Here is a 27,375-nt window from a genome sequence, read left to right on the forward strand (position 1 = left end):
TGATGCCCAGCTTGAGGTAATAAGCAGCGCGTGCCTTTCTTTGCGGCTTTTTCAAATCATAGTCGGTGCCTTCGGAAAGTATTCAGACCCCTTGACATTTTCCACATTTTGTTACGTTACATCCTCATTCTAAAATGGATTAAATAAAACAAGTTCCTCAGCAACCTACAGACAATACCCCATAATGACAAAGCAGATGTTTTTTTTCTTCACATTTATTGAAAACATAATACAGAAATAGCCCTTTTCTATGAGACTCGAAATTGAGCTCAGGTGCATCCTGTTTCCATTGATCATCCATGAGATGTTTCTACAACTTGTTTGGAGTCCACCTGTCGTAGATTCAATTGATTGGACATGATTTGGAAAGGCACAGACTTGTCTATCTAGAATTCCAAAAACCAAGCCATGAGGTCAATATAATTGTCCGTAGAGCTCAGAGATAGGATTGTGTCGAGGCACAAATCTGGGGAAGGGTATCAAAACATTTCCGCAGCATTGAAGGTCCCCAAGAACACAGTGGCCTCCAGCATTCTTAAATGGAAGAAGTTTGGAAACACCAAGACTCTTCCTAGAGCTGACTGCTCAGCCAAACAGCAATCAGGGAGGTGACCAAGAACCTGATGGTCACTCTGACAGAGCTCTAGAGTTCCTCTGGGGAGATGGGAGAACCTTCCAGAAAGGATAATCATCTCTGCAGCACTCCACCAATCAGGCCTTTATGGTAGATGACAGTCCTCTTGAAGTTTGCCAAAAGGCACCTAAACACTATCAGACCATGAGAAACAAGGCCCTCCAGTTTTTTTTCAGTCCACAATGTTTATCTTTCATCACATATGAATAGATCATGATAGATCATAAAGTAATGGCTTTTGCAGCAAGTTAATACCGCTAGACAGTTCTGGTAATGATTGAAATAACAGCTCCCCTTGAGAGGTCGTTGGAGATGTTGATGCTGCTCCTGCTGCTGCTGATGACGATCATGATGCTCATATTGTGATAACGACGATAGTACTGCTAATGACGCTGGAAATTCTGACATATTTTCTTCTCCTTTCATGTGTAGATTCATCAGGTCAGGTGACCTCATCTCCACTGAGCTCTCCCACGTCCCACCGGGGCATGCACCCATCCCTGCTCAACCCGTCCTCCATGGGGCCCTCAGGCTCCTTGCACTCTCCCATCAGCACCCTGAGTTCTCCCATGAACGGCCTGGGCTCGCCCTTTTCTGTCATCAACTCCCCCATGGGCCCACACTCCATGTCCTCGCCCGGCATGGGCTACGGCCCCAGTGTCAGCCCCCAGGTAAGGCCTGTCACAGATTCACACACACACTGATACCTGTATATCACACACACATGAACACACACACACACACCTGCCCAAGACACAGACAACCGTCATAGGCATTCAACTGTCCCTAGTACTGGACCCTGTGATAATGTGGTGGGCCCTTCCATGACCCTCTATTTTTCAAAGTTTGATACTTACGCTATGTCTTTCACTCTCTTTTCCCCCTAGACCTAATCTTTCCACTCTCTTTTCCCCCCAGACCTAATCTTTCCACTCTCTCTCAACCCATCCTGTTCTCTTCCCCTTTTCTCAACATACTTCTCTCTCCCCCTTGCTATCTGGCTTCTTCCCTTATTTCTCGCTCTGATTTGTATTTTCACTCTCTCTCTCTCTCTCTCTCTCTCTCTCTCTCTCTCTCTCTCTCTCTCTCTCTCTCCCTCCCTCTCTCTCTCTCTCAATTCACTCCAAAGGGCTTTATTGGCAACATGACGAACTCATCAGTCTATTCTGGCAGCTTCTTTAAATAGTACCCGCAAAACACCAGTCTCAACGTCAACAGTGAAGGGGCGACTCCGGGATGCTGGCCTTCTAGGCAAAGTTGCAAAGAAAAGGCCTAATCTCAGACTGACCAATAAAAATAAAAGATTAAGATGGGCAAAAGAACACAGACACTGAACAGAGGAACTCTGCCTAGAAGGCCAATATCCCGGAGTCGCCTCTTCACTGTTGACGTTGAGACTGGTGTTTTGCATGTACTATTTAATGAAGCTGCCAGAATAGACTGACAAGTTTCTAGCGGTATACTCAACTAGTCTAAAGAATGACAGTGTTATTGCTTCTTTAATCAGTTCAAATGTGAACTTTTGAACAGTAGTGTATGTTTATATTACCAAAGTATAATTTTGTATTTTAATTATTTGACCTTTATTCAACTAGGCAAGTCAGTTAAGAACAAATTCTTATTTACAATGGCAAAAGGCCTCCTGTGTGAACGGGGGCTGGGATAAAACAAAATGTTAAACAATATACAAATATAGGACAAAACACACATCACGACAAGAGAGACAACACAATGCTACATCAAGAGAGACCTAAGACAACAACATAGCAAGAGAGCAACACATAACAACACAGCATGGTAGCAACACACCATGACAACAACATGGTAGCAACACAACATGGCAGCAGCAGAACATGGTAGCAGCACAAAACACGGTACAAACATTATTGGGCACAGACAACAGCACAAAGGGCAAGAAGGCAGAGACAACAATACATCACGCAAAAGCAGCCACAACTGTCAGTAAGACTGTCCATGATTGAGTCTTTGAATGAAGAGATTGAGCGAAAACAGTCCAGTTTGAGTGTTTGTTGCAGCTCGTTCCAGTCGCTAGCTGCAGCGAACTGAAAAGACGAACGACCCAGGGATGTGTGTACTTTGGGGACCTTAAACAGAATGTGACTGGCAGAACAGGTGTTGTATGTGGGGGAAAATGGAATAAAAGGGCAATGAACAAGGGAAACATTAGTAAACATTACACTCACAAAAGTTTTATCTCCCCCTCTCTCTCTCTCTTTCTCTCTCCCTCTCTCTCCCTCTCTCTCTCTCTCTCTCCCTCTCTCTCTCTCTCTCTCTCTCTCTCTCTCTCTCTCTCTCTCTCTCTCTCTCTCTCCCTCTCTCTCCCTCTCTCTCTATCTCTCTCTCCCCCCCTCTCCCCCCCCCCTCTCTCTCTCTCTCTCTCTCTCTCTCTCTCTCTCTCTCTCTTGTTCCATCTATAAGCACCCAAGTTTCTTTGGTGGTGAAAAAAATACAATGGTTTCTTTCCGTGGCCCAGTTTCCTTTCAAAGCCATATCAAAAAATGTAAAAGTTTGCCTAAAATGCACTAACACCCTTTATGTATTTGCTAAACATCTTTTTAAATAGAGAGTCAGCAATGTGCTGTTATTGGGGATGGTGTTCACTGTGTTCTGAACCAAAGCGCCCCATATGAAATGGACTTACTGTGGATTAAGGGCACGATTAAGAGAGGGCCTGATTCTGGATTCTTCTTCCATTGCTAGAAAGAAAGCCTCACTCCCCCCAGCCCCTTTCCTCTCCTCCACTTTTCAGTTCCTGTGCTTTCATCTGCACTGTGGACTCGATCCTAGTGTGGCCTGTTCAATATGCAGGGTGATTATAATGTTTGGAAGCAACGGTTACTGTTGATTTAGCTCAGATCCGTGTCAATTTTAAAGAATGTATGAGAGAAGGTTTGACTGATATTTTCTTTGATAGGATTGAGCTTCAACATGCACGTACCTCCTTCACTCACCTCCTTCACTCACCTCCTTCACTCACCTCCTTCACTCACCTCCTTCACTCACCTCCTTCACTCAGAGATGAACCAGAGATTAACCAGAGTGTGGAAGCTGGTGAGGGTGGAGGGTGGAATCTGACCGGTAAGGAGGGGCGGCAGGGTAGCCTAGTGGTTAAAGCATTGGACTTCAAACCCCGAGCAAGTTCAAACCCCCGAGCTGACAAGGTACAAATCTGTCGTTCTGCCCCTGAACAGGCAGTTAACCCACTGTTCCCAGGCCGTCATTGAAAATAAGAATTTGTTCTTAACTGACTTGCCTGGTTAAATAAAGGTTAAAAAACAAAAAATGGTGACTGCAGTTGGTTGGTGAGAGTTCGTCATGTTGAAGGTTGGTTCTGACTGGTGAGGGTGGTAGCTGGCTGACGAGGGTGGTGGCTACAGGTGGTGAGAGAGGGTGGTGGCTGGTGGGTGGTGGCTACAGGTGGTGAGAGAGGGTGGTGGCTGGTGGGTGGTGGCTACAGGTGGTGAGAGAGGGTGGTGGCTGGTGGGTGGTGGCTACAGGTGGTGAGAGAGGGTGGTGGCTGGTGGGTGGTGGCTACAGGTGGTGAGAGAGGGTGGTGGCTGGTGGGTGGTGGCTACAGGTGGTGAGAGAGAGTGGTGGCTGGTGGGTGGTGGCTACAGGTGGTGAGAGAGGGTGGTGGCTGGTGGGTGGTGGCTACAGGTGGTGAGAGAGGGTGGTGGCTGGTGGGTGGTGGCTACAGGTGGTGAGAGAGGGTGGTGGCTGGTGGGTGGTGGCTACAGGCGGTGAGAGAGAGGGTGGTGGCTGGTGGGTGGTGGCTACAGGTGGTGAGAGAGGGTGGTGGCTGGTGGGTGGTGGCTACAGGTGGTGCGAGAGGGTGGTGGCTGGTGGGTGGTGGCTACAGTTGGTGAGAGAGGGTGGTGTCTGGTGAGTGGTGGCTACAGTTGGTGAGAGAGGGTGGTGGCTGGTGGGTAGTGACTGGTAGGTGGTGGCTACAGGTGGTGAGAGAGGGTGGTGGCTGGTGGGTGGTGGCTACAGTTGGTGAGAGAGGGTGGTGTCTGGTGAGTGGTGGCTACAGTTGGTGAGAGAGGGTGGTGGCTGGTGGGTAGTGGCTGGTAGGTGGTGGCTACAGGTGGTGAGAGAGGGTGGTGGCTGGTGGGTGGTGGCTACAATTGGTGAGAGAGGGTGGTGTCTGGTGAGTGGTGGCTACAGTTGGTGAGAGAGGGTGGTGGCTGGTGGGTAGTGGCTACAGGTGGTGAGAGAGGGTGGTGGCTACAGGTGGTGAGAGAGGGTGGTGGCTACAGGTGGTGAGAGAGGGTGGTGGCTACAGGTGGTGAGAGAGGGTGGTGGCTGGTGGATGGTGGCTACAGGTGGTGAGAGAGGGTGGTGGCTGGTGGGTGGTGGCTACAGGTGGTGAGAGAGGGTGGTGGCTGGTGGGTGGTGGCTACAGGTGGTGAGAGAGGGTGGTGGCTACAGGTGGTGAGAGGGTGGTGGCTACAGGTGGTGAGAGGGTGGTGGCTACAGGTGGTGAGAGGGTGGTGGCTACAGGTGGTGAGAGAGGGTGGTGGGTGGTGGCTACAGTTGGTGAGAGAGGGTGGTGGCTGGTGGGTAGTGGCTACAGTTGGTGAGAGAGGGTGGTGGCTGGTGGGTAGTGGCTACAGGTGGTGAGAGAGGTTGGTGGGTGGTGGCTACAGGTGGTGAGAGAGGGTGGTGGCTGGTGGGTGGTGGCTACAGGTGGTGAGAGAGGGTGGTGGCTACAGGTGGTGAGAGAGGGTGGTGGCTGGTGGGTGGTGGCTACAGGTGGTGAGAGAGGGTGGTGGCTGGTGGGTGGTGGCTACAGATGGTGAGAGAGGGTGGTGGCTACAGGTGGTGAGAGAGGGTGGTGGCTGGTGGGTGGTGGCTACAGGTGGTGAGAGAGGGTGGTGGCTGGTGGGTGGTGGCTACAGATGGTGAGAGAGGGTGGTGGCTACAGGTGGTGAGAGAGGGTGGTGGCTGGTGGGTGGTGGCTACAGGTGGTGAGAGAGGGTGGTGGCTACAGGTGGTGAGAGAGGGTGGTGGCTACAGGTGGTGAGAGAGGGTGGTGGCTGGTGGGTGGTGGCTACAGGTGGTGAGAGAGGGTGGTGGCTGGTGGGTGGTGGCTACAGATGGTGAGAGAGGGTGGTGGCTACAGGTGGTGAGAGAGGGTGGTGGCTGGTGGGTGGTGGCTACAGGTGGTGAGAGAGGGTGGTGGCTACAGGTGGTGAGAGAGGGTGGTGGCTACAGGTGGTGAGAGAGGGTGGTGGCTGGTGGGTGGTGGCTACAGATGGTGAGAGAGGGTGGTGGCTACAGGTGGTGAGAGAGGGTGGTGGGTGGTGGCTACAGGTGGTGAGAGAGGGTGGTGGCTACAGGTGGTGAGAGGGTGGTGGCTACAGGTGGTGAGAGAGGGTGGTGGCTACAGGTGGTGAGAGAGGGTGGTGGCTACAGGTGGTGAGAGAGGGTGGTGACTACAGGTGGTGAGAGAGGGTGGTGACTACAGGTGGTGAGAGAGGGTGGTGGCTACAGGTGGTGAGAGAGGGTGGTGGCTACAGGTGGTGAGAGTGGGTGGTGGCTACAGGTGGTGAGAGAGGGTGGTGGCTACAGGTGGTGAGAGAGGGTGGTGGGTGGTGGCTACAGGTGGTGAGAGGGTGGTGGCTACAGGTGGTGAGAGAGGGTGGTGGCTACAGGTGGTGAGAGAGGGTGGTGGCTACAGGTGGTGAGAGAGGGTGGTGACTACAGGTGGTGAGAGAGGGTGGTGACTACAGGTGGTGAGAGAGGGTGGTGGCTACAGGTGGTGAGAGAGGGTGGTGGCTACAGGTGGTGAGAGTGGGTGGTGGCTACAGGTGGTGAGAGAGGGTGGTGGCTACAGGTGGTGAGAGAGGGTGGTGGGTGGTGGCTACAGGTGGTGAGAGAGGGTGGTGGGTGGTGGCTACAGGTGGTGAGAGAGGGTGGTGGGTGGTGGCTACAGGTGGTGAGAGAGGGTGGTGGGTCGTGGCTACAGGTGGTGAGAGGCTGGTTGGAGGGTTAAAGATGGTAGCATGGCCCTGCGGTCACGAGGCACGGCTTTTCTGAAGGAAGGTGATTTGAGTCAGACGGCAGATGCCACTTATTCTCAACACTCGGCTGACTGGTTGTTTTCAGGAGCAGTCAGGCAGAACGAGATCGCCACTCTCTGGGCCCTCTAAATTTAACCTCCCAGGATCTGGAACAAGCACCCCCACCTGCTACCTCCCACACATACAGTACACTGGACAGACACATATTCATACATTACACTGGACAGGCACACATATTCATACAGTACACTGGACAGACACACATATTCATACAGTACACTGGACAGATACACGTATTCATACATTACATACATTACACTGGACAGATACACATATTCATACAGTACACTGGACAGGCACACATATTCATACATTACATACAGTACACTGGACAGACACACATATTCATACAGTACACTGGACAGGCACACATATTCATACATTACATACAGTACACTGGACAGATACACGTATTCATACAGTACACTGGACAGATACACATATTCATACAGTACACTGGACAGACACACATATTCATACATTACATGCAGTACACTGGACAGACACACATTTTCATACATTACATACAGTACACTGGACAGACACACATTTTCATACATTACATGCAGTACACTGGACAGACACACATATTCATACAGTACATACAGTATACTGGACAGACACACATATTCATACAGTACATACAGTATACTGGACAGACACATATTCATACATTACACTGGACAGACACACATATTCATACAGTACACTGGACAGATACACATGTTCATACAGTACATACAGTACATACAGACACACATTTTCATACATTACATGCAGTACACTGGACAGATACACATATTCATACAGTACACTGGACAGACACACATATTCATACAGTACACTGGACAGACACACATATTCATACAGTACACTGGACAGACACACATATTCATACAGTACACTGGACAGACACACATATTCATACAGTACACTGGACAGACACACATATTCATACAATACACTGGACAGACACACATATTCATACAGTACATACATTACACTGGACAGATACACATGTTCATACAGTACATACATTACACTGGACAGATACACATATTCATACAGTACACTGGACAGACACACATATTCATACAGTACACTGGACAGACACACATATTCATACAGTACACTGGACAGACACACATATTCATACAGTACACTGGACAGACACACATATTCATACAGTACACTGGACAGACACACATATTCATACAGTACACTGGACAGACACACATATTCATACAGTACATACATTACACTGGACAGACACACATATTCATACAGTACACTGGACAGACACACATATTCTTACATTACATACAGTACACTGGACAGACACACATATTCATACAGTACATACAGTACACTGGACAGACACACATATTCTTACATTACACTGGACAGACACACATATTCATACAGTACACTGGACAGACACACATATTCATACATTACACTGGACAGATACACGTATTCATACAGTACACTGGACAGATACACGTATTCATACAGTACACTGGACAGACACACATATTCATACAGTACACTGGACAGATACACGTATTCATACATTACATACATTACACTGGACAGATACACATATTCATACAGTACACTGGACAGGCACACATATTCATACATTACATACAGTACACTGGACAGACACACATATTCATACAGTACACTGGACAGGCACACATATTCATACATTACATACAGTACACTGGACAGATACACGTATTCATACAGTACACTGGACAGATACACATATTCATACAGTACACTGGACAGACACACATATTCATACATTACATGCAGTACACTGGACAGACACACATTTTCATACATTACATACAGTACACTGGACAGACACACATTTTCATACATTACATGCAGTACACTGGACAGACACACATATTCATACAGTACACTGGACAGATACACATGTTCATACAGTACATACAGTACATACAGACACACATTTTCATACATTACATGCAGTACACTGGAAAGACACACATATTCATACAGTACATACAGCACACTGGACAGACACACATATTCATACAGTACATACAGACACACATTTTCATACATTACATGCAGTACACTGGAAAGACACACATATTCATACAGTACATACAGACACACATTTTCATACATTACATGCAGTACACTGGACAGACACACATATTCATACAGTACATACAGACACACATATTCATACAGTACATACATTACACTGGACAGACACACATTTTCATACATTACATGCAGTACACTGGACAGACACACATATTCATACAGTACATACAGACACACATTTTCATACATTACATGCAGTACACTGGACAGACACACATATTCATACAGTACATACAGCATACTGGACAGACACATATTCATACATTACACTGGACAGACACACATATTCATACATTACACTGGACAGACACACATATTCATACATTACACTGGACAGACACACATATTCATACATTACACTGGACAGACACACATATTCATACATTACACTGGACAGACACACATATTCATACAGTACACTGGACAGACACACATATTCATACAGTACATACATTACACTGGACAGACACACATATTCATACAGTACACTGGACGGACACACATATTCATACAGTACATACAGTACACTGGACAGACACACATGTTCATACTGTACATACAGTACACTGGACAGACACACATATTCATACAGTACATACAGTACACTGGACAGACACACATATTCATACAGTACATACAGTACACTGGACAGACACACATATTCATACAGTACGTACAGTATACTGGACAGACACACATATTCATACAGTACATACAGTACACTGGACAGACACACATATTCATACAGTACATACAGTACACTGGACAGACACACATATTCTTACAGTACATACAGTACACTGGACAGACACACATATTCTTACATTACATACAGTACACTGGACAGACACACATATTCATACAGTACATACAGTACACTGGACAGACACACATATTCTTACATTACACTGGACAGACACACATATTCATACAGTATACTGGACAGACACACATATTCATACAGTATACTGGACAGGCACACATATTCATACAGTATACTGGACAGACACACATATTCATACAGTATACTGGACAGACACACATATTCATACAGTACACTGGACAGACACACATGTTCATACAGTACACTGGACAGACACACATATTCATACAGTACACTGGACAGATACACATATTCATACAGTACATACAGTACACTGGACAGACACACATATTCTTACAGTACATACAGTACACTGGACAGACACACATATTCTTACATTACATACCGTACACTGGACAGACACACATATTCATACAGTACATACAGTACACTGGACAGACACACATATTCTTACATTACACTGGACAGACACACATATTCATACAGTACATACATTACACTGGGCAGACACACATATTCATACATTACACTGGACAGACACACATATTCATACAGTACATACATTACACTGGGCAGACACACATATTCATACATTACACTGGACAGACACACATATTCATACAGTACATACATTACACTGGGCAGACACACATATTCATACATTACACTGGACAGACACACATATTCATACTGTACATACATTACACTGGACAGACACACATATTCATACTGTACATACATTACACTGGACAGACACACATATTCATACAGTACACTGGACAGACACACATATTCATACAGTACATACATTACACTGGGCAGACACACATATTCATACATTACACTGGACAGACACACATATTCATACAGTACACTGGACAGACACACATATTCATACAGTACACTGGACAGACACACATATTCATACAGTACATACATTACACTGGACAGACACACATGTTCATACAGTACATACATTACACTGGACAGATACACATATTCATACAGTACACTGGACAGACACACATATTCATACAGTACACTGGACAGACACACATATTCATACAGTACACTGGACAGACACACATATTCATACAGTACACTGGACAGACACACATATTCATACAGTACACTGGACAGACACACATATTCATACAATACACTGGACAGACACACATATTCATACAGTACATACATTACACTGGACAGATACACATGTTCATACAGTACATACATTACACTGGACAGATACACATATTCATACAGTACACTGGACAGACACACATATTCATACAGTACACTGGACAGACACACATATTCATACAGTACACTGGACAGACACACATATTCATACAGTACACTGGACAGACACACATATTCATACAGTACACTGGACAGACACACATATTCATACAGTACATACATTACACTGGACAGACACACATATTCATACAGTACACTGGACAGACACACATATTCATACAGTACACTGGACAGACACACATATTCATACAGTACACTGGACAGATACACATATTCATACAGTACACTGGACAGACACACATATTCATACAGTACACTGGACAGACACACATATTCATACAGTACACTGGACAGATACACATATTCATACAGTACACTGGACAGACACACATATTCATACAGTACACTGGACAGACACACATATTCATACATTACACTGGACAGATACACATATTCATACAGTACACAGGACAGACACACATATTCATACATTACACTGGACAGACACACATATTCATACAGTACACTGGACAGACACACATATTCATACATTACACTGGACAGATACACATATTCATACAGTACACTGGACAGACACACATATTCATACAGTACACTGGACAGACACACATATTCATACAGTACACTGGACAGATACACATATTCATACAGTACACTGGACAGACACACATATTCATACAGTACACTGGACAGACACACATATTCATACATTACACTGGACAGATACACATATTCATACAGCACACTGGACAGACACACATATTCATACAGTACACTGGACAGATACACATATTCATACAGTACACTGGACAGACACACATATTCATACAGTACACTGGACAGACACACATATTCATACAGTACACTGGACAGACACACATATTCATACAGTACACTGGACAGATACACATATTCATACAGTACACTGGACAGACACACATATTCATACAGTACACTGGACAGACACACATATTCATACATTACACTGGACAGATACACATATTCATACAGTACACTGGACAGACACACATATTCATTCAGTACACTGGACAGATACACATATTCATACAGTACACTGGACAGACACACATATTCATACAGTACACTGGACAGACACACATATTCATACATTACACTGGACAGACACACATATTCATACAGTACACTGGACAGACACACATATTCATACAGTACACTGGACAGACACACATATTCATACAGTACATACATTACACTGGACAGACACACATGTTCATACAGTACATACATTACACTGGACAGATACACATATTCATACAGTACACTGGACAGACACACATATTCATACAGTACACTGGACAGACACACATATTCATACAGTACACTGGACAGACACACATATTCATACAGTACACTGGACAGACACACATATTCATACAGTACACTGGACAGACACACATATTCATACAGTACACTGGACAGACACACATATTCATACAGTACACTGGACAGACACACATATTCATACAGTACACTGGACAGACACACATATTCATACAGTACACTGGACAGACACACATATTCATACAGTACATACATTACACTGGACAGACACACATATTCATACAGTACACTGGACAGACACACATATTCTTACATTACATACAGTACACTGGACAGACACACATATTCATACAGTACATACAGTACACTGGACAGACACACATATTCTTACATTACACTGGACAGACACACATATTCATACAGTACACTGGACAGACACACATATTCATACATTACACTGGACAGATACACGTATTCATACAGTACACTGGACAGATACACGTATTCATACAGTACACTGGACAGACACACATATTCATACAGTACACTGGACAGATACACGTATTCATACATTACATACATTACACTGGACAGATACACATATTCATACAGTACACTGGACAGGCACACATATTCATACATTACATACAGTACACTGGACAGACACACATATTCATACAGTACACTGGACAGGCACACATATTCATACATTACATACAGTACACTGGACAGATACACGTATTCATACAGTACACTGGACAGATACACATATTCATACAGTACACTGGACAGACACACATATTCATACATTACATGCAGTACACTGGACAGACACACATTTTCATACATTACATACAGTACACTGGACAGACACACATTTTCATACATTACATGCAGTACACTGGACAGACACACATATTCATACAGTACACTGGACAGACACACATATTCATACAGTACACTGGACAGATACACATATTCATACAGTACACTGGACAGACACACATATTCATACAGTACACTGGACAGACACACATATTCATACAGTACACTGGACAGATACACATATTCATACAGTACACTGGACAGACACACATATTCATACAGTACACTGGACAGACACACATATTCATACATTACACTGGACAGATACACATATTCATACAGTACACAGGACAGACACACATATTCATACATTACACTGGACAGACACACATATTCATACAGTACACTGGACAGACACACATATTCATACATTACACTGGACAGATACACATATTCATACAGTACACTGGACAGACACACATATTCATACAGTACACTGGACAGACACACATATTCATACAGTACACTGGACAGATACACATATTCATACAGTACACTGGACAGACACACATATTCATACAGTACACTGGACAGACACACATATTCATACATTACACTGGACAGATACACATATTCATACAGCACACTGGACAGACACACATATTCATACAGTACACTGGACAGATACACATATTCATACAGTACACTGGACAGACACACATATTCATACAGTACACTGGACAGACACACATATTCATACAGTACACTGGACAGACACACATATTCATACAGTACACTGGACAGATACACATATTCATACAGTACACTGGACAGACACACATATTCATACAGTACACTGGACAGACACACATATTCATACATTACACTGGACAGATACACATATTCATACAGTACACTGGACAGACACACATATTCATTCAGTACACTGGACAGATACACATATTCATACAGTACACTGGACAGACACACATATTCATACAGTACACTGGACAGACACACATATTCATACATTACACTGGACAGACACACATATTCATACAGTACACTGGACAGACACACATATTCATACAGTACACTGGACAGACACACATATTCATACAGTACATACATTACACTGGACAGACACACATGTTCATACAGTACATACATTACACTGGACAGATACACATATTCATACAGTACACTGGACAGACACACATATTCATACAGTACACTGGACAGACACACATATTCATACAGTACACTGGACAGACACACATATTCATACAGTACACTGGACAGACACACATATTCATACAGTACACTGGACAGACACACATATTCATACAGTACACTGGACAGACACACATATTCATACATTACACTGGACAGATACACATATTCATACAGTACACTGGACAGACACACATATTCATACAGTACACTGGACAGATACACATATTCATACAGTACACAGGACAGACACACATATTCATACATTACTCTGGACAGACACACATATTCATACATTACACTGGACAGATACACATATTCATACAGTACACAGGACAGACACACATATTCATACATTACTCTGGACAGACACACATATTCATACAGTACACTGGACAGACACACATATTCATACAGTACACTGGACAGACACACATATTCATACAGTACACTGGACAGACACACATATTCATACATTACACTGGACAGATACACATATTCATACAGTACACTGGACAGACACACATATTCATACAGTACACTGGACAGACACACATATTCATACAGTACACTGGACAGATACACATATTCATACAGTACACTGGACAGACACACATATTCATACAGTACACTGGACAGACACACATATTCATACATTACACTGGACAGATACACATATTCATACAGCACACTGGACAGACACACATATTCATACAGTACACTGGACAGATACACATATTCATACAGTACACTGGACAGACACACATATTCTTACAGTACACTGGACAGATACACATATTCATACAGTACACTGGACAGACACACATATTCATACAGTACACTGGACAGACACACATATTCATACAGTACACTGGACAGATACACATATTCATACAGTACACTGGACAGACACACATATTCATACATTACACTGGACAGATACACATATTCATACATTACACTGAACAGACACACATATTCATACAGTACACTGGACAGATACACATATTCATACAGTACACTGGACAGACACACATATTATGAAGATATCAAAGTGTCACCAACAAAAAGGTCAACAATAGACCCACAGCAAATGCAGAATATGGCATTAATTTCTCACATGTAAATAGCACCTTTCAGTAGTGCTCAAAGCATGCCATTCCATGTAACGCAGCATTTATTCAACTTGAATCAATGAGCCCAATCAGTCCTCCATGACAACAAAATCATAAACAACAGAGCAGGGCTGGCTAATAAGTCCTTACTTTTGGGGTCATGCTCAGGTAAAATACTTTGGCTAATCTATACTTCCATATTTCCAAGTCTGATTCTTGAAGATAAAGGTGTATAACATGTATTGGAATGACTGGGATTCTGATTGAATTACATTTGAATGTAACCTGACAATAACAGGGATTGCTGAGGGACGTGGCACGGGACAGGAGAGTATGTAATACTGTAATTCACTGGCTTTTTTTAGTCAACCATCTTGTCTTCCAGCCGCCAAACCACATGTAGAAGATGAGCCTGTCCTTAAGACTATTGACATGTTACAGTTAGCTGTCAGAGTCAAACCCGCATGGACCAGAACCAGAACCAAGGAACACCGAGTGACAGACTGTGGCTCTGGACCTCGAGCCCAAAGCTGCGGGTGGTATCACAGTCTTACTGCCCTTTTTCGTCTCATTTTGTATTTTTTAGCAACACCCAGTTTAGTATGTCTGTGTTTAGACTGACATTCATTCAGTGAGCCGGCTGTTTGCACTGTATATTGTCTCAGATTAGAATAGCATCTCCATTGTTCCAAGGGGCCACACATGACGCCAAGGCGAAATTCCTCTCCGTCTTTCTTTAAGTGGTTTTTGTCTTTTATTCCGGTCTTACTAGAATGATCCCCCCCCCCTTTCTGGAATGTTCTGGGCAATATCTCTTGGGGAGGTTAGTCGGGGGAGCAGCTGACCACAGCCTTGCCCATTAGAATTAGTCCGGCCCTGTTCTGAGTCTGAGACGCTGATGCTCCAACCATCGCTCTATCACAGCCACCACAATGTCCCAGCAGCTGGAACAGATTACAGAGAACTGGAACTAATTTTACACTTACAATGACAATGGAGAATGCTGTCTGGCTGTTGTTTCTGCTGAAAGGCATCCTCTGTCATCCGAAACCAGTGCCGGATACCGAGCACTTTCTATTTCATTTGGAAAATCAAAGACTCCTGGCTCCGTTTCTTTGACCTCTGCTCCCCTGTTCTGCACGACTCTCAGTGTAAAGCCTGGTGTGTGTGTTTTTGGAGCTGAGCTCCATGGCTAGACTCATGCCAAAATGGTGTAAATGTTTCACAAGAAATGGAATGCTCATAATAAGGTATGAATGAGCCTGCAGTGATGTCATGCGTCCGTTTGGGTACGTCTTGTTTAGGTGAGGGTCGCTAGGAGACTGAAACACAACTGGCGGCTCTAATATATTATATATGGAGTGGGGGAGAGCAGAGTGGACCAGTCCCTTCCTGTGTGGGAGTAATAAAGCTCCACTCCACTGTGCTGCTTTTTGATGAGAGCTGGTGTAGGCACCAGCCACGCTTTATGACATCATGGTGCCATGGTCCTAATTGGGCACACAATGGAGCCGTTTGGAGAGCCCCAGGAGAGCAGTTACCATCGCCTCTGCTACGTCAATCACTCCAAATGGGCAGGCCAATATGATTTTACCCCAAGGTCGTCTCTGATAGCAATTACCTGAGCTTTTCTGCTTCTCTCCATGTGCGTACAGGGTAATGGCAGCTACGTACGAATCTTACCCCATTTACTTGAGCTCACACCTGGTCCAGAGTCTCAGAGTTCAGAGCTCAGAGCTCAGAGCTCAGTGATTGAGTTGAATCCCTAAACAAGATTCAGTGTACATGCAGGATTATGGTTAATGCTAATGTGTCTACCTCCTGCCTCTATAGTGGTCTCAGTGGAGGCCAGCTGTGTTCCAGGCTACTCTGAGGGGAAGAAACCACAACACGGGTTTGATTTCACATCCCGGCCCCCTAGGCTCCTGTTATTGAAATGGCTCAGGGGGCAATGCATTTATTTTAAACCTACCCATTCAGTTGCGTCTGGTGGTATGGTCTTACAACTTAAAACCGCCGAGACAGTCTCCCCCCCATTGCACGCATACATACTCACACACATAAACACACACACACGCACACTCTGACTCTTCCCTTCCTCCTAAATCCCTTGACACCCAGACCCCTCAACCCACCTGTGAAGTTGGTCTCCAAACTCTGCAAATCCCCAATGGGCCACCACAACAACCACATCACACACACACATTACCTCACGTGCCTTAAATGGCTCTTAAAGTGAATGCTTATAGGCACAGTTCCTCCAAAAACAGAAATAAGCTCCTCTTAAAAAACCTTAAACCAGACCCAAAAAAACGTAAAGAACTGCAGTTTTCATCAACATTTTCCCAGCCGTCTGTAACTAGGAAGTGGGTGGTATAGACCAGGATGCTGTAGTCAAGCTGTCGCCTTGTCTCAGACTGATTCATGCAGGCTCTAATGAAGAAAATGTGTCGTTTTATGTTATTTCACATTCGTAAGTGAGCCTTGAGTCTGTGGGAAGAGGGAACAGCGAGAACAGATCGAGTTTCCAACCGATTGTTTTCAGCAGCGATTCATTTATCCTGGGACTTTTAACCCTGAAAATGCTATTTCATTCTTTGTGTATAGTCATCCTTACTATCCCTACAGTTGATAGATGGGAACATAAAGGAGAAATTAGACCAACTGTATCGTCAGGTGTGTCCTTCAATTGGACTTTATTAGGTTTGTTTCATAGGATTAGCAGTTATTTCAAACACATGCCTTTGTATTGCATTAGCTGAACACTGAATAGTACGGGATTTCTTTGTGACTTGACACGTCAGTATTAATTGATTTAACCCCCCATAAGACATGGCCTTAGTGTTGCTTGTTAATTGCTGAAGCTTTGGTTTGGTTGTAATTCAATGCGACACTGGCGTAAGATCATTCCATCCATGTTTCCCTTGTAGACTACAGTACAGTCCTCATTCAGATTGACCTTGTGGAATGTATTGTCTGCTACAGACCACTTTAATTCAATTGCACAACTTGCAATTATCCTCCTTTACTCTGTAAACTGTTTCAGTGAAGTTGGAGACCATTTAGTTCTGTAAGCCTCAAGGCCCATGGAAACAGTCACCTTTCATCATATGTGACCTCTATGTTGAAAGGTTAACCAGGCTCTTTAGGTTGAGTAGAATCCACTTGCTCCCGAGCAGCAGTCTAAGGCACTGCATCTCAGTGTTGGAGGTGTCACTACAGACACTCTGGTTTGAATCCAGGCTGTATCACAACCGGCTGTGATTGAGAGTCCCATAGGTCGGCGCACAATTAGCCCAGCGTTGACCAGGTTTGGCCGGGGTAGGCCGTCATTGTAAATAATAATTTGTTCTTAACTGACTTGCCAAGTTAAATAAATTAAAAATATCTGACTCAAACTCTCTCCCTCATAGAATTTTCTCATCAGTCAGTGACAGGTCTTTGGTTTTGAGTTGCAGAGAATTTTAAAATGACAATCCCCCATTCCTTATCAAGCAGGTCCAATCCATTCCTGAGAAATTATTTGGGAGACATTTTGGTAAAACGTTGCTTCATAATGTGGATATTATTATGTGGTTTATGATTTGATTGTTATTTGTTATGATGTTATATATTGGTTCACGATCAAAATTGCTTTTATCTTAATTATCATTTGGTTGGGTTGGTTGCCAATACAATATGCGTTGGTTGCCAATGTGATATTATTAAGTTGATTGTCTGTTATTATTACCTAATCATCGGCTGATGATAGGTTTGTGAACATCATGTGATCACATCGTGTGATAAGGTTTAAAGTGCTGACTCGCTGTAGAAGAGAGAGAGAGGCTGAATGAAAAAGGGAGGATGAGAGAGAAGGGACAAATACGGAGCTCTCTCAGGGAGAGTTCGATTGAGAAAGAAAGAAAGAGACAGAGAGAGAGAAAGAGAGAGAGAGAGAGAGAGAGAGAGAGAGAGAGAGAGAGAGAGAGAGAGAGAGAGAGAGAGAGAGAGAGAGAGAGAGAGAGAGAGCGGCGGGACAAGAGTATGACTAGCTGCATTGGGAAAGCTGCTGATTCAGGAGTACACCATACGGTACCTGCCCACAGGAGGAGGCCATGTCTCCTATGATAACAAGCCTGACTAACAAACATCTGATTCTGCCACACTGAGGTGAGACACCAGCAGGAGGCCTGCATGTCTATTCCCTAGACCATGTTACAATGCTCTCTCCATTACATTCTCATAACAACATTATGCTGATAGACTGCAGCTCACTTTTTCACATCTACAAAGTTCTGTTGGAAAACCTCTGGCACTATCATATTCATTGTGGCAGTATACATGACAAGAATAGTGTGTGTGTGTGTGTGTGTGTGTGTGTGTGTGTGTGTGTGTGTGTGTGTGTGTGTGTGTGTGTGTGTGTGTGTGTGTGTGTGTGTGCGTGTGCGTGTGCGTGTGCGTGTGCGTGCACCTTCGTTTATGTGTGTGTCAGATAGGTGTCCTTCAGAGTTGTAACACTGCAGTACTTGATCCCAAAGGGTGACTTGTGGTTAGCATTCCCTAAATGCCTCAGGATAGGTTCAAGCTAAACACACCTCCTGTGTGAAACGCTGACCTCATGTGTGAAACGCTCTCCTACTGTCCACAAAGGTACTTTTTTCTTAAAAATGTAATATTGTGGGTGGGAAAGAGTTCAGGGCCCGGTTTCCAAAATAGCGATGGAACTAAGAGTGTTTCAACAATGCAGTTTCCTACAACGGTCGAGATGTAACATGCTTCTCCAAAAGCACCAAGAGCATGGTTACTAAGTGTGTCATGGAGTGTGTGTCGATACTGATAGAATCGAAAGAAAGGGAGCGCTGCTGTTGGATCAGCCTTCTCCATTCAAATCTTACCTTAACATTAGAATTATTTCACAATACTGACGATGGATCAGCACCTAGGACCTAGAGAGAGATTACCACCTACGGCTTATTCTAATACTTACTAAATCACTGCTTTGCCACATCATTGGGCACATTTTAAGCTACACATCATGAAATATACAGGCAAATTACAGATGCTAGTCTACAAGTAGTAAAATATAACTAAATTGAGAGAGAGAGATAAACCATTAGATTCTATGTTTAGTGGAGATCTTCTGTCTATAAGTGATGTGGGAGGGCAAAAAAGCCTCTACACTGAACAAAAATATAAACACAACATGTAAAGTGTTGGTCCCATGTTTCATGAGCTGAAATAAAAGACCAGAAATGTTCTATACACACAAAAAGTTTATTTCTCTAAAATCTTGTGGACAAATTTGTTTACATCTCTGTTCGTGAGAATTCTTCCTTTGTCAAGATAATCCATCCAACTGACAGGTGTGACATGTCAAGAAGCTGATTAATAAACAGCATTGTTACACAGGTGCACCTTGTGCTGGGGACAATAAAAGGCCACTCCAAAATGTGCAGTTTGGTCACACAACACAATTTGGGATGCTCTGGATCGACGTGTAAGACAGTGTGTTCCAGTTTCCGCCAATATCCAGCGACTTCGCACAGCCAATGAAGAGGAGTGGGACGACATTCCACGGGCCACAATCAACAGCCTGATCAACTCTATGCTGCATGAGGCAAATGGTGAGGCAAATATCAGCAGGAAGTGAGTTCAGAGGTCACAAGTTCTATTGGGGTTATCAGAATGTTAAATCACTAACTCTACACACGTCTAACTGTTCCCGAACGGCTGGTGTTGAAGAGTTGTTGTCTGTCAGACTGAGATTTGTGTCTATTTGTATCCAGTGGTCAATTCCTCCACTTTGCAGAAGCAGACATGTCAGCTTTGGCCAGCTTTAATGTTGGGGTTTAGCCTTGCAAATTAGCAATTTATTAAAACCAAACTTCAGTTATTGCTCACTAGCAAGTCCTACTTCAGCAAGGAATCTGGTTTACTAGTGGAAATTAAATTGAGCAATCCTGGCATTGGCTTTCTGCACTTATTAATATTTTTGTCCAACACATATAATGGGGGTGTTATGAAAGAATACTGTGAGCCTCATAACTTCTACTAAAGTAAAATAAAGGTGCCCTTCAACTGTTAGACACTGGAGTTACACTTGGGTGTTGAACATTGAGAAGTGGTGCAGTGGGATTTTATGTATTCCTTTGATATGTATTTATGAGCAAAGTCTGTGCTCAGACTCAGTGAATCGAGCTAAGCCAGTCTTAAGCAGGGGCCTCTAATGTCTCCCTTGTTCTTTTCTACTCTTTTCAATGCATGGTGGAGGGAGGTTTTTATAGTTCTGTGTGTACTGTAAGTGCCATCATAGCATATTTAAGCAATAATCTACGCACTCATACACTACACTATGTACACACTCATACACTACACTATGTACACACTCATACACTACACTATATACACATTCATACACTACACTATGTACACACTCATACACCACACTATGTACACACTCATACACCACACTATGTACACACTCATACACTACACTATGTACACACTCATACACTACACTATGTACACACTCATACACTACACTATGTACGCACTCCGCTACAGTGAAAATAAACAATTTACACAAACAGCATGACTCCTTACTCCTAGAATGCTGAAGACCACCTTCAAAAAGACAGTATACCATGGGTATGACAAAACATGTGTTTTTACTGTTCTAATTACGTTGGTAAGCAGTTTATAATAGCAATAAGGCCCGGGGGGGTGTGGTATATGGCCAATATCCGCCGCGTTGCGTTGTGCCTAAGAACAGCCCTTAGCCCACACCTTCCGCTCAATCAGACACCTGCTACCTGCAGGGTCTACAGTCAATCACGGACTATAAAAGGAAAACCAGCGCCATCGCAGACCAGAATGTCTTGCTCCCAGACAGACTAAACAACTTCTTTGCTCGCTTTGAGGACACTACAGTGCCACTGACACGGCCCGCTACCAAAACCTGCGGGCTCTCCTTCATTGCAGCCCACGTGAGCAAAACATTTAAACGTGTCAACCCTCGCAAGGCTGCAGTCCCAGACGGCATCCCCAGCCGCGTCCTCTGAGCATGCGCAGACCAGCTGGCTGGTGTGTTTGTGGACATATTCAATCAATCCTTATCCCAGTCTGCTGTTCCCACATGCGTCAAGAGGACCACCATTGTTCCTGTTCCCAAGAAAGCTAAGGTAAATGAGCTAAATGACAACCGCCCCGTAGCAATCACTTCCGTCATCATGAAGTGCTTTGAGAGACTAGTCAAGGACCACATCACCTCCACCCTACGTGACACCCTAGACCCACTCCAATTTGCTTACCACACCATCAGGTCCACAGACGACGCAATCACAATCACACTGCCCTAACCCATCTGGACAAGAGGAATGCCTATGTGAGAATGCTGTTCATCGACTACAGCTCAGCATTTAACCCCATAGCACCCTCCAAACTCGTCATCAAGCTCGAGATCCTGGGTCTCGACCCCGCCCTGTGCAACTGGGTCCTGGACTTTCTGACGGGCCGCCCCCAGGTGGGGCCCCACAAGGGTGCGTTCTCAGCCCTCTCCTGTACTCTGTTCACCCACGACTGCGTGGCCATGCACGCCTCCAACTCAATCATCAAGTTTGCAGACGACACTACAGTGGTAGGCTTGATTACCAACAACGACGAGACGACCGACCTACAGGGAGGACGTGAGGGCCCTCAGAGTGTGGTGTCAGGAAAATAACCTCACACTCAATGTCAACAAAACAAAGGAGTTGTTCGTGGACTTCAGGAAACAGCAGAGGGAGCACCTCCCTATCCACATCGAAGGGACAGTAGTGGAGAGGGTAGTAAGTTTTAAGTTGCTCTGCGTACATATCACGGACAAACTGAATTTGTCCACCCACATACAGACAGTGTGGTGAAGAAGGCGCAGCAGCGCCTCTTCCACCTCAGGAGGCTGAAGATATTTTGCTTGTCACCAAAAACGCTCACAAACTTTTACAGATGCACCATCGAGAGTATCCTGTCGGGCTGTATCACCGCCTGGTACGGCAACTGCTCTGCCCATAACCGTAAGGCTCTCCAGAGGGTAGTGAGGACTGCACAATGCATCACCGGGGGGCAAACTACCTGCCCTCTAGGACACCTAAACCACCCGATGTCACAGGAAGGCCAAAACGATCTTCAAGGACAACAACCACCCGAGCCACTGCCTGTTCACCACGCTATCATCCAGAAGACGAGGTCAGTACTGGTGCATCAAAGCAGGGACCGAGAGACTGAAAAACAGCTTCTATCTCAAGGCCATCATACTGTTAAACAAACATCACTAACATTGAGTGGCTGCTGCCATCATACTGACTCAACTCCAGCCACTTGAATAATGGAAAAATGCATGTAATAAATGTATCACTAGCCACTTTAAACAATGCCACTTCATATAATGTTTACATACCCTACATTACATTAAACAACCATCACTAACATTGAGTGGCTGCTGCCATCATACTGACTCAACTCCAGCCACTTTAATAATGGACAAATAAATGTAATAAATGTATCACTAGCCACTTTAAACAATGCCACTTCATATAATGTTTACATACCCTACGTTACTCATCTCATATGTATATACTGTACTCTATACCATCTACTGCATCTTGCCATCTTGATGTAATGTATCACTAGCCACTTTAAACAATGCCACTTTTATATGTTTCCATACCCTACATTACTCATCTCATATGTATCTACTGTACCCTATTCCATCTACTGCATCTTGTTTACATACCCTACGTTACTCATCTCATATGTATCTACTGTACCCTATTCCATCTACTGCATCTTGCCATCTTGATGTAATGTATCACTAGCCACTTTAAACAATGCCACTTTTATATGTTTCCATACCCTACATTACTCATCTCATATGTATCTACTGTACCCTATTCCATCTACTGCATCTTGCCATCTTGATGTAATGTATCACTAGCCACTTTAAACAATGCCACTTTTATATGTTTTCATACCCTACATTACTCATCTCATATGTATATACTATACTCTATACCATCTACTGCATCTTGTTTACATATCCTACATTACTCATCTCATATGTATATACTGTACTCTATACCATCTACTGCATCTTGCCATCTTGATGTAATGTATCACTAGCCACTTTAAACAATGCCACTTTTATATGTTTTCATACCCTACATTACTCATCTCATATGTATATACTGTACCCTATTCCATCTACTGCATCTTGCCATCTTGATGTAATGTATCACTAGCCACTTTAAACAATGCCACTTTTATATGTTTTCATACCCTACATTACTCATCTCATATGTATATACTATACTCTATACCATCTACTGCATCTTGTTTACATATCCTACATTACTCATCTCATATGTATATACTGTACTCTATACCATCTACTGCATCTTGCCATCTTGATGTAATGTATCACTAGCCACTTTAAACAATGCCACTTTTATATGTTTACATACCCTACATTACTCATCTCATATGTATATACTGTACTCTATACCATCTACTGCATCTTGTTTACATATCCTACATTACTCATCTCATATGTATATACTGTACTCTATACCATCTACTGCATCTTGCCATCTTGATGTAATGTATCACTAGCCACTTTAAACAATGCCACTTTTATATGTTTACATACCCTACATTACTCATCTCATATGTATATACTGTACTCTATACCATCTACTGCATCTTGTTTACATATCCTACATTACTCATCTCATATGTATATACTGTACTCTATACCATCTACTGCATCTTGCCATCTTGATGTAATGTATCACTAGCCACTTTAAACAATGCCACTTTTATATGTTTACATACCCTACATTACTCATCTCATATGTATATACTGTACTCTATACCATCTACTGCATCTTGTTTACATACCCTACATTACTCATCTCATATGTATATACTGTACTCTATACCATCTACTGCATCTTGTTTACATACCCTACATTACTCATCTCATATGTATATACTGTACTCTATACCATCTACTGCATCTTGTTTACATACCCTACATTACTCATCTCATATGTATATACTGTACTCTATACCATCTACTGCATCTTGTTTACATACCCTACATTACTCATCTCATATGTATATACTGTACTCTATACCATCTACTGCATCTTGTTTACATACCCTACATTACTCATCTCATATGTATATACTGTACTCTATACCATCTACTGCATCTTGCCTATGCCGTTCTATACCATCACTCATTCATATATTTTTTATGTACATATTCTTATTCATTCCTTTACACTTGTGTGTATAAGGTAGTTGTTGTGAAATTGTTAGGTTAGATTACTCGTTGGTGTGACTAGGGTGTGTAGTCTAGTTTTTTATTTTCTATGTTGGCCTGATATGTTTCCCAATCAGAGGCAGCTGTCTATCGTTGTCTCTGATCTGGGATCATATTTATGCAGCCTTTTCCCTCCTGTTGTTTGTGGGATCTTGATTTTGTATCTTTGCTTTTTAGCCCTGCGAAGCTGTACGTTTTGTTTGTTACTCTTTCTTGTTTTGTGCCGGTTATCCTAAATAAAAGATGATTAACCTGCCCCACGCTGCATCTTGGTCCGACCATCCTTCCAACAACAATTGTTACAGTTGGATATTGCTGCATTGTCTGAACTAGAAGCACAAGCATTTCGCTACACTCACATTAACATCTGCTAACCATGTGTGTGTGACAAATACAATTTGATTTGATTTGATTTGACCCTCCACTAAATCACACACCTGCTACCTTCCACTAAATCACACACCTGCTACCTTCCACTAAATCACACACCTGCTACCTTCCACTAAATCACACACTTGCTACCTTCCACTAAATCAGACACCTGCCACCTTCCACTAAATCACACACCTGCTACCTTCCACTAAATCACATACCTGCTACTTTCCACTAAATCACACACCTGCTACCTTCCACTAAATCACACACCTGCTACCTTCCACTAAATCACACACCTGCTACCTTCCACTAAATCACACACATGCTACCTTCCACTAAATCAGACATCTACTACCTTCCACTAAATCACACACCTGCTACCTTCCACTAAATCACACACCTGCTACCTTCCACTAAATCACACAGCTGCTCTGTCCACAATTAGAGTTCCCAATCAGTAACACACCTCCCATTCTCTCTCTCACTCTCTCTCTCTTTCTCTCTGTTCATTCTCCTTTCTGATTCTGACTGGACTGGCTGAGTGTGCTTTCTCATTCTCCTCTCTCTCTTTCTCTTTCTCCTCTCTCTTTCTCTTTCTCCTCTCCTCTCCTCTCCTCTCCTCTCCTCTCCTCTCCTCTCCTCTCCTCTCCTCTCCTCTCCTCTCCTCTCCTCTCCTCTCCTCTCCTCTCCTCTCCTCTCCTCTCCTCTCCTCTCCTTTCCACTCTTCCTCCTATCCTCTCTTTCTCTCCTCTGTGTGCCAGCACAGCTGCTCTGGACCATATCTACAGTGCCTTCGGAAAGTATTCAGACCCCTTGACTTTTTCCACATTTTGTTAGGTTACAGCCTTATTCTAAAATTGATTAAATCGTTTTTTCCCCTCATCAATCTGCACACAATACCCCATAATGACAAAGCAAAAACCGGATTGTAGAATGTTTTGCAAATGTATTAAAAAATGAAAAAGAAACTGAAATATCACATTTACATAAGTATTCAGACCCTTTACTCAGTACCTTTGGTAGTGATTACAGGCTCGAGTCTTCTTTGGTATGACGCTACAAGCTTGGCACACCTGTATTTAGGGAGTTTCTCCCATTCTTCTCTGCAGATCCCCTAAAGCTCTGTCCGGTTGGATGGGAAGCGT

The 27,375-nt window shown here is 43.6% G+C and overlaps 1 protein-coding gene across 5 annotated transcripts in view; it reads left to right on the plus strand.

Moving 5' to 3' along the window:
• The window catches only part of rxraa (retinoid X receptor, alpha a), a 161,948-nt gene that overhangs the window by 85,709 nt on the left and 48,864 nt on the right, over positions 1-27,375 (plus strand). For all 5 annotated transcript variants that reach the window (XM_046317406.1, XM_046317408.1, XM_046317407.1 and 2 more), the window contains exon 3: positions 1,067-1,305. In XM_046317406.1, the coding sequence (XP_046173362.1) occupies positions 1,067-1,305 (239 nt within the window). The remainder of the gene's footprint in view (positions 1-1,066; positions 1,306-27,375) is intronic.

Source organism: Oncorhynchus gorbuscha, linkage group LG20 (genome assembly GCF_021184085.1).
Source record: "Oncorhynchus gorbuscha isolate QuinsamMale2020 ecotype Even-year linkage group LG20, OgorEven_v1.0, whole genome shotgun sequence".
NCBI lineage: Eukaryota > Metazoa > Chordata > Actinopteri > Salmoniformes > Salmonidae > Oncorhynchus > Oncorhynchus gorbuscha.